Source organism: Maniola hyperantus, chromosome 16 (assembly GCF_902806685.2).
Source record: "Maniola hyperantus chromosome 16, iAphHyp1.2, whole genome shotgun sequence".
NCBI classification, from domain to species: Eukaryota; Metazoa; Arthropoda; class Insecta; order Lepidoptera; family Nymphalidae; genus Maniola; species Maniola hyperantus.
The window spans coordinates 2713416-2727408 of record NC_048551.1 but is presented as its reverse complement, the minus strand read 5'-3'; the positions used below and the strand labels follow the sequence as shown (position 1 = coordinate 2727408).

Here is a 13993-nt window from a genome sequence, read left to right as displayed (position 1 = left end):
TCCTGTGTCTATCTCAATTTTCACCCCGATCCGTCCAGTAGTTAAAGCTGTAGGTACGTTCATGGATCAGTCAGTCAGTCTCACCTTTTCCTTTTATATATTTAGATGTCAAAATGCCTATTAAGTATTAATTACTAGTCTAATTAATTACTAGTAAAGCCGATAAATTGTCGATCGGACCAATGAAAGTAGGTAACTAAGTTGATTTTTATTATACATACTGTGATATAATATCTAGTAATTTATTAATGCAATTAACATAATACAATTAATCTGCGCAAAGGTGATAATATGCATATCTGGTATATCTACTCCAATTTCTAATGCAAATCGTATGAAAGTTTGTTTCCGGTCAATTTATGCTACTATTAACTAGTGTTATAATACCTAAGATCTGAAAAACACACGACATTATTATGATGAAACTTATTCACTTATTCACTGAACTTATTTTGATGATCTTTTATTCAGGATACAGACATAGAATAGGATAGTTTCTTTCTACTCTTTTCAGTAGAATCTTCTTTCAGACGCAGTGGAAGTCCTGACGTAGCATGAGATGCTACTTATAAGTCGGCTTACATAAAGTAAATTTAAGTTTATCCCAAAAAATAGAAAAGTCGAAAAGTCAAAAATAGTCACCTTAGGATGCTAATGGAAACAATAATTATTGATGCATTCGCGAATGGGATACGTTCAGTAATAAAATGAAGGAAAAACCAAAGATAGAGAAGAAAAATGATATTATCAAGAAAGAAAACGCATAATTTACAAACAAATGGCCAACATTTCAGAACTGATATAAACGCATGGTAAGATTTCATATTTAAGGAATGAAATGAAACTTTTCACATGAAATACACAAAATATGAGAGAGATATAAATGAAATTCTATGCACCCCAATTCCCCCTAACCTGCTATACAAAGATGGCAGACATAATAATAGAAAGGCCTTTGTTGAAGGAATGCCTGAAAGCCCCGGAATACAGACAAAAAGAAATAAAACAGTCAGCGTTTCTCGTACCCCATTCCACACATAGAACGAATGTACCGAAACGTATAATAGACACTTGAGACGGAAAAGTTTTGTTTATTTTTGAGATTTTCATAGAAAAGAGAAAATTGATAAGGTCGATTATAATGGAATAGAAAAAACACAAATATCGCAAATAAATAAAGTAATCTAAATCTAAATATTATATAAAAGGAAAAGGTGACTGACTGACTGACTGATCTATCAACGCACAGCTCAAACTACCGAACGGATCGGGCTGAAATTTGGTATGCAGATAGTTATTATGACGTAAGCATCCGCTAAGAAAGGATTTTTGAAAATTAAACCCCTAAGGGTGTGAAATAGGGGTTTGAAGTGTAGTCCACGTGGACGTAGTCGCGGACATGAGCTAGCTATTAATAATCTACGTGTAAGTTTAGGTAGATGTGTAGACTTGCATAAAAAGCTACATTACGACAGAAAATATGTTAATTTAGACCATTAATCATACGAGTAAACAGTTCATTGGCACAAGAACTGAGCGTCAAATGCGGTAGAACTATGTAATCTAGGTAATTTACGTAATTACGGCCTTTGACATCGTAATGTGTTAGGTAATATTCGCCATCCATGTCAATATGCATATTGGTTGGTTCAAATGCAAATAGTACTTCATTAGGAGACAAGCAAATTACTATGTACATACAGCTACTCATAAAAGGGCTGTGAATATTAAGCTACGATTTTAGCCGACCTAGAATTAGTGCTCCGCATACTAGACATTGTGTCCCACGTTTCAGCGCCATACATGGCCATACGTCATCACAGGTAGGACACACTCATTAAAGACTTTCGTCTTTAGGCTTTGAGGTATCGACGAATTAAAGACTTGACGCAACTTTCCATATGCTGCCCAGCCCAGTTGTATTCTAGCTGAAGTGGCAGTGGACAGGCCACGTCTGCCGCAGAACCGATGGCCGATGGGGCAGACGTGTTCTGGAGTGGAGACCGCGTATCAGCAAGCGCAGTGTGGGACGAACCCGCTGGACTGACGACCTTAAAAAGGTAGCGGGAAATTGGTGGATGAGGAAGGTGGAGGATCGTGTGTGGTGGCGCGCTCTTGGGAAGGCCTATTTCCAGCAGTGGACGCAAACAGGCAGATTGATTGATATTTGATACTAGACATTCTAGACTAGACTAGACCCGTTTGATGTCTGTCTACAATGTAGGTCTTCCAATGCTGCGCCTTCTGTAATCGCGCGTAGGTTAGATATCACGTTGGTTTTCTGTAGTTTCAATCCGTTAACACGTTGATCTTATTCCGGAAGATAAAGAACTCATTATGTCCTTGCATTTACCATGAATGGTAGACCATACCTACTTGCGTATAGTTGATACGAGTTACTAGATATTCACTCACGTATTCTCGTGCATCGTCCGTCGCCTATCTCTTAAGGCTTGGACAGACGTAAAGCGGGACGGGAGCGACGAGCGATTACCGTGGAAGTTCGTTTTATATGTAAACTAGCTTATGCTCGCGAACTCGTCCGCGTGGGCTAATTTCAAACCCCCTTAGGGGTTGAATTTTCAACCATCCTTTCTTAGCGGATGCCTACGTCATAAAAGCTATCTGCAAGCCAAATTTCAGCATGATCCGTCCAGTAGTTGAGCTGTGCGTTGACAGATCAGTCAGTCAGTCAGTCACCTTTTTCCTTTTATATAATATTTAGATATGTAAAACGAAAAGTCCTGACTCAGTGACTCATCAACGCCCAGCCCAAACCAAACTAATAATAGGGATAGGGAATAATAGAATTTCTATTTTTGCCGAGCGAAACTGCGGGTAGAACTTCTATCCAATGCACGTCACACTGCCGAGCATGACTGTGTTCGTATTTTAAACGCCTTCGTTACAATTCTTTACTCAGCTTCTAGACATTGGACACTTCTTTTATCCTGAGTCTTTCTGCTCTGTGAAGTTGTCGGTTCGTTATATCTCTATTTATATATCGTTATATTATGTCTGCTGATGCAACTCTACATTACACACCTTCGCATTTGAGCTGTGCGTGTGCAGTGTCTCGTCGTCTTCGCCGTTGCGCATGTTTTCCCAAGCCTTCAGCTACAGTGGTGACGTGTGTCACTGTGTGTCTGTGTGACACTCGAACGGTTGCGCCCGCTCCAGTTGGGCCGTTTCCGCATGCTTCAGAACAGCTATGTCATACTCCGAGACACTGGCTTCATTGACAATCGCAATTGATCAGACGAGCGATCCGTGCGAGGAGGCAACTCGTTTGTTCCCACATAACTTGAATACATTAATTCTGTTATTGGTCTATAGCAATTTGTTTCTTTATTAGATTTAAATGTAGATTTTCTGAAGTGAAAACTTCTTAAGGAGCATTGGGCGATTTTAAGATGTGTAAAAACTTTATAGTCACCGACGTGCTAATGTTAACAGTGCCGATAGATGTAAAAAAAGATGCCGACGAATTGACATCCTCCTCCTTTTTTGAAGTCAGTTTAAAACTAAACCAATGTTAATGGTTTTGATTTCCAAATTATCAATTTTTAATTTTTCATGCTATAATTTGAAATATCCAAAAACAAATAATTTTTTTTACTTTAAACTTTTCTACCACTGTTTTCTACCTATTTAAGTTTGTCGATGACATAAGTTTTGCACTTGATTGCTAATTGCAATTTTACCTAATTAAATAATGGCAGGTTATGATGCAGTTTATAGTTCCATTGATTGTTTATATTAAGTTATTTCTTCATAATGGCTAGGATTGCCTTTGTTTCTCAATGTTAGCACCTGATTTTCAAGGTGTAGAATACACCTTTCTGTTTTGATTATTAATACTAATATTATAAATGCTAAAGTGTGTCTGTCTGTCTGCTAGCTTTTCACGGGTCAACAGTTTAACTGATTTTGATGAAATTTGGTACAGAGTTAGCTTGCATCTTGAAAATTGACATAGGCAACTTTTTATCCCGGAAAATCATAGAGTTCCCACGGGATTTTTAAAAATCTAAATCCACGAAGACGAAGTCGCGGGCATCAGTTAGTTTATTATAATTGGGATTGCTTTCGATCCAAAACATTATAAGGAGAATCTTAGATATTACATTCCTAGTTGGCAGCATCACATATCATTAGATGTAGGTAACTCCATACTGTGAAGATGAGAAATACATGCCACGAAGATGTACTACTTACTACCTACACTCACAACCTATACTAGAATGTAACGTAATTTATTTCAACACAAAACGGTATGCAGCACTACCAGCAAGCTACGAGCCAATAAAGCCTTATACGCTCAGAAAGATGCAGTTTCTACGAAAGAATGCACGAACAACACAAATAAAGCAAGTGATAAAACACCGTGATAGCACATGGCCGTCAGAAAAAGATAAATGTCTTTTTATCTGAACACAAAATTTTCCAATGATTCACAACGCAAACATCCTTTTATTACGTTCACTAACAGAGCTAGTGTAATTTTTTAAATGACTAAACTGAAATATGTTCACATATTAAGTATTATCTATAGCTATATATAATATATATATATAGCTTAAATATGTTATGAGGAAGATAAAGGCGAAGGTTACAATGTTTTGAATTCTATTGTTACCAAAGCTTTAAGCGAAACTGTCACAAACACACGGTTACAAATTAAAAGGTATTTTGAGGCAGAAAATACTGAAAAAAAAACCAGCCAAGTGCGTGGCGGACCACGCGCAGTGTAGGGTTCCGTAGTCACAATCCTCGAAAAACAGATATAACTCCTTAACCTGTGAACCCTACTTAGCCATGATAGATTTCCTTCAAAATTGATTATTATATACTACTGCTGTGAATTTTTTACGTTATTATATACTACCATTTGGCTGATAGAGGGGGGGGGGGGGGGGGAGGGGACACTTGACTCTAATAAAAATTAGCACTTTAAAACATCATATTTTACAAACGGATCTAGAAATCGAAAAATCATGTTCACACACCCACAGTATTTTTAAAAGAGATATTCAACTACACCCTACACTATGGTTTGTCAAAATTTTATTTCACCACTTTGTCGGCGTGATTAATATTTATACCCATGCCAAATTACAGATTTCTAGCACTAATACCTAGTCTCTGAGATTAACCAACGACGGATGGACGGACAGACGGACGGACATGGCGAAACTATAAGGGTTCCTTGTTTACTACGGAACCCTAAAAATGATATTGAGTTCTACTTTTAGCATTAAAATAGTGTGCTGAATCGCACTACAGTTCTATTAAATAAACTTAAATCTAAATTTAAATTTAAAAAAACAATAATTTAAAACTAAAATAAATTAAATTAAATCTGAAACCTCATCGAGACCACCACAGCGAGGCATTGTACCCAAGATGCCGGCAGCATTACCCTTTTGAATGGCCAAACTAATTCTTTGTCCAAGGTAGCTGCCAGCTCTCGGGTCCCCGGTTGACTCGATAACCCATTTCGAAATTTTCTCAAACAGAGCTCCCGGGCCCCCCAAGGTCTCCACACCAAAAGGCACGAATATGAATTTAAATTACAATATGACATGAATAACAAACAGGAAAAGAGAAAGAGGCACAATTATAATCAAACACAGCTTCCGAAAACAAAATAATGGCCACCATTGTCTTAAGAAGAAATCATCTTACGCAACGGTGAACTCATCTCAGTAAAACAATCAAGCTGTATGACCACATGCTCGTGGAGTTATGTTATGACGATTCAACCTTAAGAGGGGTTTATTCGTAGTGCGCCCCAAACAAACGTACTTTGGCTTTCTCTCTCTCGTTTGAATACTAACCAATCGAAGTCAATAATAATTGTAATGATTTTTTTTTAGTTAAATGGTATTTTAGGAAGGAAGTAGGAACTAGTATCTATGTCAGTGGTTTTGAGTGGAGTGTGGTGTGGTGTGGTGGTGACTCACACACACACACACTCACATTTCAAACACACAAACAAACACACACACATACACACACACATTTTTTCTTTAGTTTGTTTTGGATTCACCGTGCTGGAGGCCCTGTCTTCCGAGACACAGTTTTTTACTAGTTCGGAAAACAGGTGCACAGTAATGTAATGTAATGTAATGTAATGTAATGTAATGTAATGTTGTATTTGTTGTAATAAACTAATAAACCAAAAAAAAATCAGTTTCCAAGTTTTTACATTAAGTTAAGTGTCAAGAATTTACATACAAATCTTTAAATCCGTGCAACTTTAAAACTAGTTATTTTTACGGAAATCTGACATAGGTACATAGATATATTAGTTCCTAGAACGTGTTTACAAAATTACATCGAGTTTTTTTATAAGAATATTAGCCATGTTAAATTACTAATATTCCCTTTCCCCTCCAACTAAGCGGCAAGCTTGTGTTAGGGTTGGGTACGACAATAGTGCAACGGGCGGGGTTTGAACCGCTGACCTTACGGTTTTATAGTCCACTCCTTTAAGCGTTGAGCTACTGAAGCTTCAAAAGTTTGATTGGTTAATATTAAAATGAGAACTACTTAAACTACGTTTGTATGGTGCGAGTGACGGAGCGTCCTGTTAATGAGGCGTGTAAAAACAAAGTAAAAGTTGTTATTGAGATGGCAGATTTGATTTCACTGTTGACTGATGAAGACCTCCTTCTTGAATTATGTACTTCCGTAAGCCGAAATATGACATGTGATGACATGGGGAGATAACGACGGTGACAGTCGATCTCCAAGGTGACTGCGTCACTGCGATCAGTTGAAGGTAGTGGGTAACAAAACCGGCCACGTGCGAGTCAGACTCGCGCACTGAGGGTTCTGTACTACAATCGTATTTTATCGTCATTTTGCACGTTAAATCAAAAACTATTATGTCTAAAAATAAATAAAAATCTGTTTTAGATTGTACAAGTAAAGCCCTTTCATATAGTCCACTTGGTATAGTAATCTTACTTTGAAAGTTGTAAATAGCAATTTTTATTCATGAAGACATTTAAATTTTTTTCGTGTGCAATATGTAATACAAATTCACGGTTTTCAGATTTTTCCCTCCATGGCTGCTATAAGACCTACCTTCCTACCAAATGTCATGGGTCTAGGTCAACGGGAAGTAACCTATAGGTTACTTGACAGGACAGATAGACAACAAAGTGATCCTATAAGGGTTCCGTTTTTCCTTTTGAGGTACGGAACCCTAAAAACTTAACCTTTCAAAAGCTTTTTGTGACCAGCTCTTGTGGTCTTTAAAAGGAAACGAAGTTTTGGAAGTTAAATCAAGATTTAGTTAAATTAATTAAATTAATAAAACTACCTATACCTACTTATTGCTTGTTTTGTAAAAAGATTAAAAATGGGTTAAGGCTTGAAACAGGATATTCTCGTAGGGACTAAAAGTAGGTATATGAAACTAGGCTTAGGTATTATAAAGAGAAACGAAAACCGTTCAAATCAAAGTTTTCTAATAATATCCTACATCGCAAATCTCTAAGTCAAGTAGGTAATAATATAAGATGATGATAATCATGAAGGTAACATAGAATAACTTTCTATTTTTTAGGGTTCCGTACCTCAAAAGGAAAAACGGAACCCTTGTAGGATCACTTAGTTGTTGTCTGTCTGTCTGTCTGTCTGTCTGTCTGTCCGTCTGTCTGCCAAGAAACCTACAGGGTTCTTCCCGTTGACCTAGAATCATGAAGTTTGGCAGGTAGGTAGGTCTTATAGCTGGCACTAGGGGAAAAATCTGAAAACCGTGAATTTGTGGTTACATTACACAAAAAAAATTAAATTGTAGTCATAAACTAATAATTAGTATTTTCAATTTTCGAAGTAAGATAACTATATCAAGTGGGGTATCATATGAAAGGTCTTTACTTGTACATTCTAAAACAGATTTTTATTTATTTTTATGTATCATAGTTTCATTATATCATATTATATTCAGTTTCACATCATAATGTGTTTGAATTATCGTGCAAAATGTCGAAAAAATACGACTGTTGTACGGAACCCTCGTTGTGCAAGCCTGACTCGCACTTGGCCGACTTTTTTTATTTACGACCTGGATTCCTTTCCTTGCATAAAATTAAACTTTCAAATGAATATAGAAGATATTGCAACAAACTTGACCACAGATGATCAAGTACCTACTTCGTGAACTTGCAAAATCTTCTTCTTCTTCTTCTTTCCTTTTCTACGCGACTTCGTCCGCGTTAGTTCCGGTTACTAAAAATCTCGTTGGAACTCTTTAATTTCCCGGGATAAAAAGTAGCCTTTGTTCTTTCCTGGGAAGCCAGCTATCCCTGTACCTTTCATCAAAATCGGTTAAACGGTTAAATTTCGATCCAAAATGAATTAATTACCTGTATAATTACCTGATTAAATCTATTATAAAATAATATAACACGTACTAGTTAGTATGTGATTGTATAATAATTATATATTTACTATGTATTTATTGTTAAAGTACCTAACTTTGCAATGCCCTAACAGGGCTTCATGTAATCATGAAGCAAATGAATGAATAAACGAAACGGATGGGCCGTGAAAAGCTAGCAGACAGACAGACAGACAGGTACACTTTTTCATTTATATTATTATTATTATTTTATTTTATTTTAAAGAATATTAGCCATTTTTTAAATGACTAATATTCCCCTTTCCTCTCCAATTAAGCGTCAGGCTTGTGCTAGGAGTAGGTATGACAATAGTGCAACGGGCGGGGTTTGAACCGTCGACCTTTCGGTTTTCAGTCCACTCCTATACCGGTTGAGCTATTGAGGCTCTAAAATTTATATTATTAGTATGAAAGTATGGATTGCAACAGAAACACTCAACTATTTCACAGTTAACTATACAGTTGTCTTCAAGTTAATATATTATATTTACAGCGTTGAGACACGTCACACGATATACACGATCGCTTCACAAATTAATCAAGTATTACAAAACTTAATTATAAAACACTAATTTCATATAAATAACACATTTCAAAAATACTAATCGATTATTGCGCAAATTCAAACATGCGTCGGCTACATTCATAAAGCAACGCGGCTGCATTATTCAGATAGATTGTGAAACGGAATGAATATTTTAATTAGAATTTGCAATGCAATTTCGAAATCCAATCGAAATTATATTAGAAACTAGCAGTTGCCCGCGACTTCGTCCGCGTAAAATTTCTGGTTTCTCATGAGATCTGAAATTTTCCCGCTGCAAAAGGCCTCACGTTCCTTTCTTATCTGATACCTACCCCCTTGAAAGAACCTACGTTTCAAATTTCAAGTGAAAATAACAATAGTCAAAACTCTTTTCTATACAAAAATCCCCCCCCCCCCCTTTTTTACCACCCTTAAGGGGGTAATAATCTTAGAATAACTTATACAGATGTTTGTTATTTAAAGCTAATAACCTAAATGTCGATTTTCATTTCTCTAACTTCAAAAACATATGACTTTCATACAACCTTTCAACCCCCATTTCACCCCTTTAGGGGGGGAATTTAGTCAAATCCTTTCTTATCTGATACCTACCCCCTAGAAAGATCCTACGTTTCAAATTTTAAGTAAAAATAACAATAGTTAAAACTTTTCTATAAAAACTTTTCCCCTCTATTTTACCACCCTTAAGGGGGGAATTTCCCAAATTGACTTATACAGATTTTCATTAATTATCATGTCTCTAATTTTAAAAACATAGGACTTTCATACAACCTTCGACCCCCCCCCCCCCTTATTTTTATTTAACGTCTATAAATCTACGTGCTTTCTTAATATCATAAATCCGTTGCAGAGATCATTACCAAACCTGACTATTTTCTGTAAATCACAGTTAAATAACTAAAAAACTTACCACATTGATCTTCCCCAAGATGTGGCTGATTTGATCCTTGCTGCACATGTTTATCGATGTTTCTGTTCATTCGTTCACTTACACGTCATCAGTCACTTCACTTTATCGATATCGACATTCTCCAGTCATTTAATAAACATTACGATATTTGTCCGGGGTCGAGATTTTGTTGAAATCTAAAATTAGTTACCAACTGATGTTTATTTTTTTTAATTGCAGAAGTTACACAAGGTTCTGTTGTACGGTAGTAGATTGTAAAGTATCGATTAATATTTTTTTTTTGTATTGGTCGTCAGTTGGAAGACCCCCATTAGGAGGACAGACAACAGCAAACGAGTCGCAGGGTATTTGTTAATGTTGTTCACTTAATCTAATTTATCGTTATTTTTATTACATTTCACAAATTAAACGATAGATGATAAAGGAAATGGGCGTAATAAAAGATGTAGGAGTAAGAAAACTAACTCTATCAACAACAACTTTCCAAACTATCAGATTATACCGTCAGGTGAACCATGTCGTGTGGGAACGACGAAACTTGATGGAATTGTATTATAGCTTCTCATAGATATAGAATTAGTACCTTGTAGCTTTTACATAAAATACGAAGTGAGTACGCATGCTCTTATCATCTTATGAAGAGATCCGTAGGAGAACTAGAGTAACCGACATAGCTCAACGGATTGCGAGGCTGAAGTGGCAATGGGCAGGGCACATAGTTCGTAAAACCGATAGACGTTGGGATCCCAAGGTGCTGGAATGGCGACCTCGCACTGGAAGACGCAGTGTTGGAAGACCCCCCACTAGGTGGACGGACGACATCAGACGAGTCGCAGGGTGCCGGTGGATTCAGGCGGCGGCGCAAGACCGTGGCGTATGGAAGTCTCTACAAGAGACCTAGATGTCCAGCAGTGGACGTCTATCGGTTGATGATGATGATGATGATGCTCTTATCTCGTTTACACCAAATTCACGTTAACCAAAGACATGTTAGTTAGGTACAATTTTTAAAACTAGTAAAAAACATTGTACGAAAAGGTGAACCAGAAGCTATAAATCCTTATCACCCGGTCAACCTTGACACGTGCAACATATTATATAGTGCTAAAAATGACACATTATTAATAAATTATAGGTACTTAATATTACGAAAAACACGGATACCTACCACGATTAAATATACCTATTAGTATGAATATGTCGATATTTTATACAATATTATACACAAATTTATACAGTATTATGTCATTTAATCATAAAATAAGTTTAAAATCATTAATTTATAGATTTAATTAGTATTTATAGATACCTTTTAACCTAATCAATATTGCTTAAGAAATAATTATTCATTAGGCCATGCAAAATAAATTAAAAAGTCGTAAAGCAATTAAATATGCATTATTTGCCTTATTAAGGTAGTAATATATTTCTTTAGTTCCAATAGTAACTATAAAATATGTACATAATATAAGTAAATACCTAATATATGTATGTATGTAGACAATAAGACTTTGACTACCACATAGACGGGCATAAATTAGACGAATTGGAGACTATAAGAGATTTGGGAGTAGTATATGACCAAAAGTTGACATTTGTCCCACATATTGAATATATTACTAAACGAGCGTCGAGGATGCTTGGTTTTGTTATTAGAAATGCTAAAGTATTTAAAAATATTCGCACAAAAAAGCTTCTCTACAATAACTTAGTCAGGAGTATCGTGGAATATGGTTCAGTGGTCTGGAGACCTCACTATGCAACACATATTTTGAGACTTGAACGCATCCAAAAAAGATTCCTTTGGCACCTAGCTACTAGTGTTGGAAAAGGTAGTAGAAATTTTGCATATAAAGAAAGATTGTCTTATTTCCAAATGTATTCGTTAGAAAAACGTAGGGAACTTTTAGATCTGCAATTCTTGTATAAAATTTTTAATGCTAAGATCGACTGTCCTCAACTATTGAGCAGCTTCAAATTTAAGGTTCCTGTCCATTATCCACGTAAACCCATTACACCACTTTGTCCACCGTTGTGTAGAACTGTCCTTGGCGCCAATTCTCCTGTCTCTAGATTATGTAAAACTCTTAACCACCACAGCTCTGTCATTGACATTAATTCTGACTCTTTATATAAGTTTCGGGAAAAGATCTTTGCATATTGGAAGTCTTGAGTAGGAAGTATTATCTTTAATCTTATTGATGTTTGTTTTTTATTTTGTCACATATGTTTGTAAATGTTGTATTAACTTATAATTGGCGACTGCACTTAGTAAGTAATATTTTCAGAATTAAGTTTTTTTAAAAATGTATTAGTGTAAGTAGCCGTTAGTTAATTTAATAAATAAAAAAAAAAAAAAAAAAAAAAAAAAATAAGGCACACATAAATTGTTTTGAATTCAATACAATTACTTTCTCATCTTATTTCGAACCAGTGGTTAAATGCATCCAACTATTCGTAAGTACTTGTAAAAGTTTATTCGAATAAAAAAGATTTTTATTTTATTTTTATTTTATTTTATTGCCTTTTATTACCTTTCCCCACGTCTACGTGATACGTAGGTACGTGTATAATTAATGCCTATAGCACTCAGTCATATAAGTATCAATAAAACAAATTTGAGAATCTGATCATTAGTTCCGGAGCTTTATATACAAACTTACAAACTATTTTTTTTTCCTATTAATTATAATATTAGATAATAGTCAGTTATGGACTAAAAGTCAGCGCGTGCCAGACCTTCGTTATTTTATAAAAACTGAAAGTTTCTCAGCGTATCGTCCCCAACACAGGGAGGAACGATCAGCGACTATGAAGTTTGGATCATGGTGGCTTTGGGAGATAACAGGTAATAAATGTGTGAAAAATCTTACGTCGTAGTATAAAGTCTATTTTTTTAAATATTTTCTTCGGAATAGTATTAGAAATCTCGTCATGCATTAACAGACACTTAATATCATGGCAACTCCCTGCCAGACACCCTTGAACTTTAGAACTTTAAGAGCGTCTGGCAGGCAGTTGCCACGGCACTAAGTGTCTGGCAATGCATGACGTGATTTCTAATACTATCCCCGAAGAAAATGTAAAAAAATTAGACTTTATACTACTACGACTAAGATTTTTTTTACCTTTATTACCTGTTATCCTGGTTCCTACCTGTGTTGGTTGGAGACAGTAGGCACGCAAAGAAACTTTCAGCTTTTATGAAATAACGAAGGTCTGGCACGCGCTGACTCTCTCTCTACAGAAATGAGTGTCTACAACAAACCACCTACAAATCAACGACCTCTATGTGGTACATGCTATACATAGATAAAAAAAACTGTTAACTGTTATAAAATACTGGTACTCAAATTGGTACCAGTATTTTTATCCGAAACTAATTACAAATTATTTTGGGGTTGACAGCCGAAATTATAAAAACACCAGTCAAATGCGAGTCGAACTCGCACAAAAAAGGTTCCGTACCATCGCATAAAATTATGTACTTTTTAATATCTTTTTTATTTACATGGCGGCCATTTTGAAATTTTTATTATGTATTAGTTGTTACAGCGGCAAAAGAAATACACACTCTGTGATCAACTCTCTACCTATTACGGTTTATTAGATACAGTCCGCTGAAACAGACAGACGGACGGACAGCGAAGGCTTTGTAATAAGGTCCCGTTGGCACATTTCGGGTACGGAACTCTAAAAACAAATTAGTTCGCATCGAACGCCCTCAATTGCATATTAACCTATAATAATACTAATTAGCAGCAGTTTAATTTGATAACGGTTTTAATTATTCGCGTAGTGAGCATTGCGAAATTGTTTGGAATGTTGGCGTCATGGTGTGGGCCACTTCTCACATAGGTTCACCATGCTGATTGATTTTTGAGGACACCGAGCGAAATAGTAACAAACTTCTAGTTATTAATAGTACTGATTCAGATCGTAACTAAATTTTAAAGTATCAAAAACGAGTATCTCGTAATGCCTACAATATAAGACAAGATATACGTATACGAGTAGGTCGATTTCGTTAAACCTTCATCAATCATTATTACAATCTCAATTGTTGTAATTCGCTGAATTTGTGCGATTCTTGTTGCAACAATGCATTGTAGCCAATAGT

General features: G+C 35.8%; 1 protein-coding gene across 4 annotated transcripts in view; it reads right to left on the bottom strand.

Annotated features, from left to right (window-relative positions):
* DAAM (disheveled-associated activator of morphogenesis-like protein) overlaps positions 1-13993 on the bottom strand; it is a 134916-nt gene that overhangs the window by 65523 nt on the left and 55400 nt on the right. For 2 of the 4 annotated variants that reach the window (XM_034977073.2, XM_069503991.1), the window contains exon 2: positions 9874-10049. The exons of the other annotated variants lie outside the window; for them this stretch is intronic. In XM_034977073.2, the coding sequence (XP_034832964.1) occupies positions 9874-9921 (48 nt within the window). In that variant the 5' untranslated portion in view covers positions 9922-10049. The remainder of the gene's footprint in view (positions 1-9873; positions 10050-13993) is intronic. 4 annotated transcript variants of the gene reach the window in all.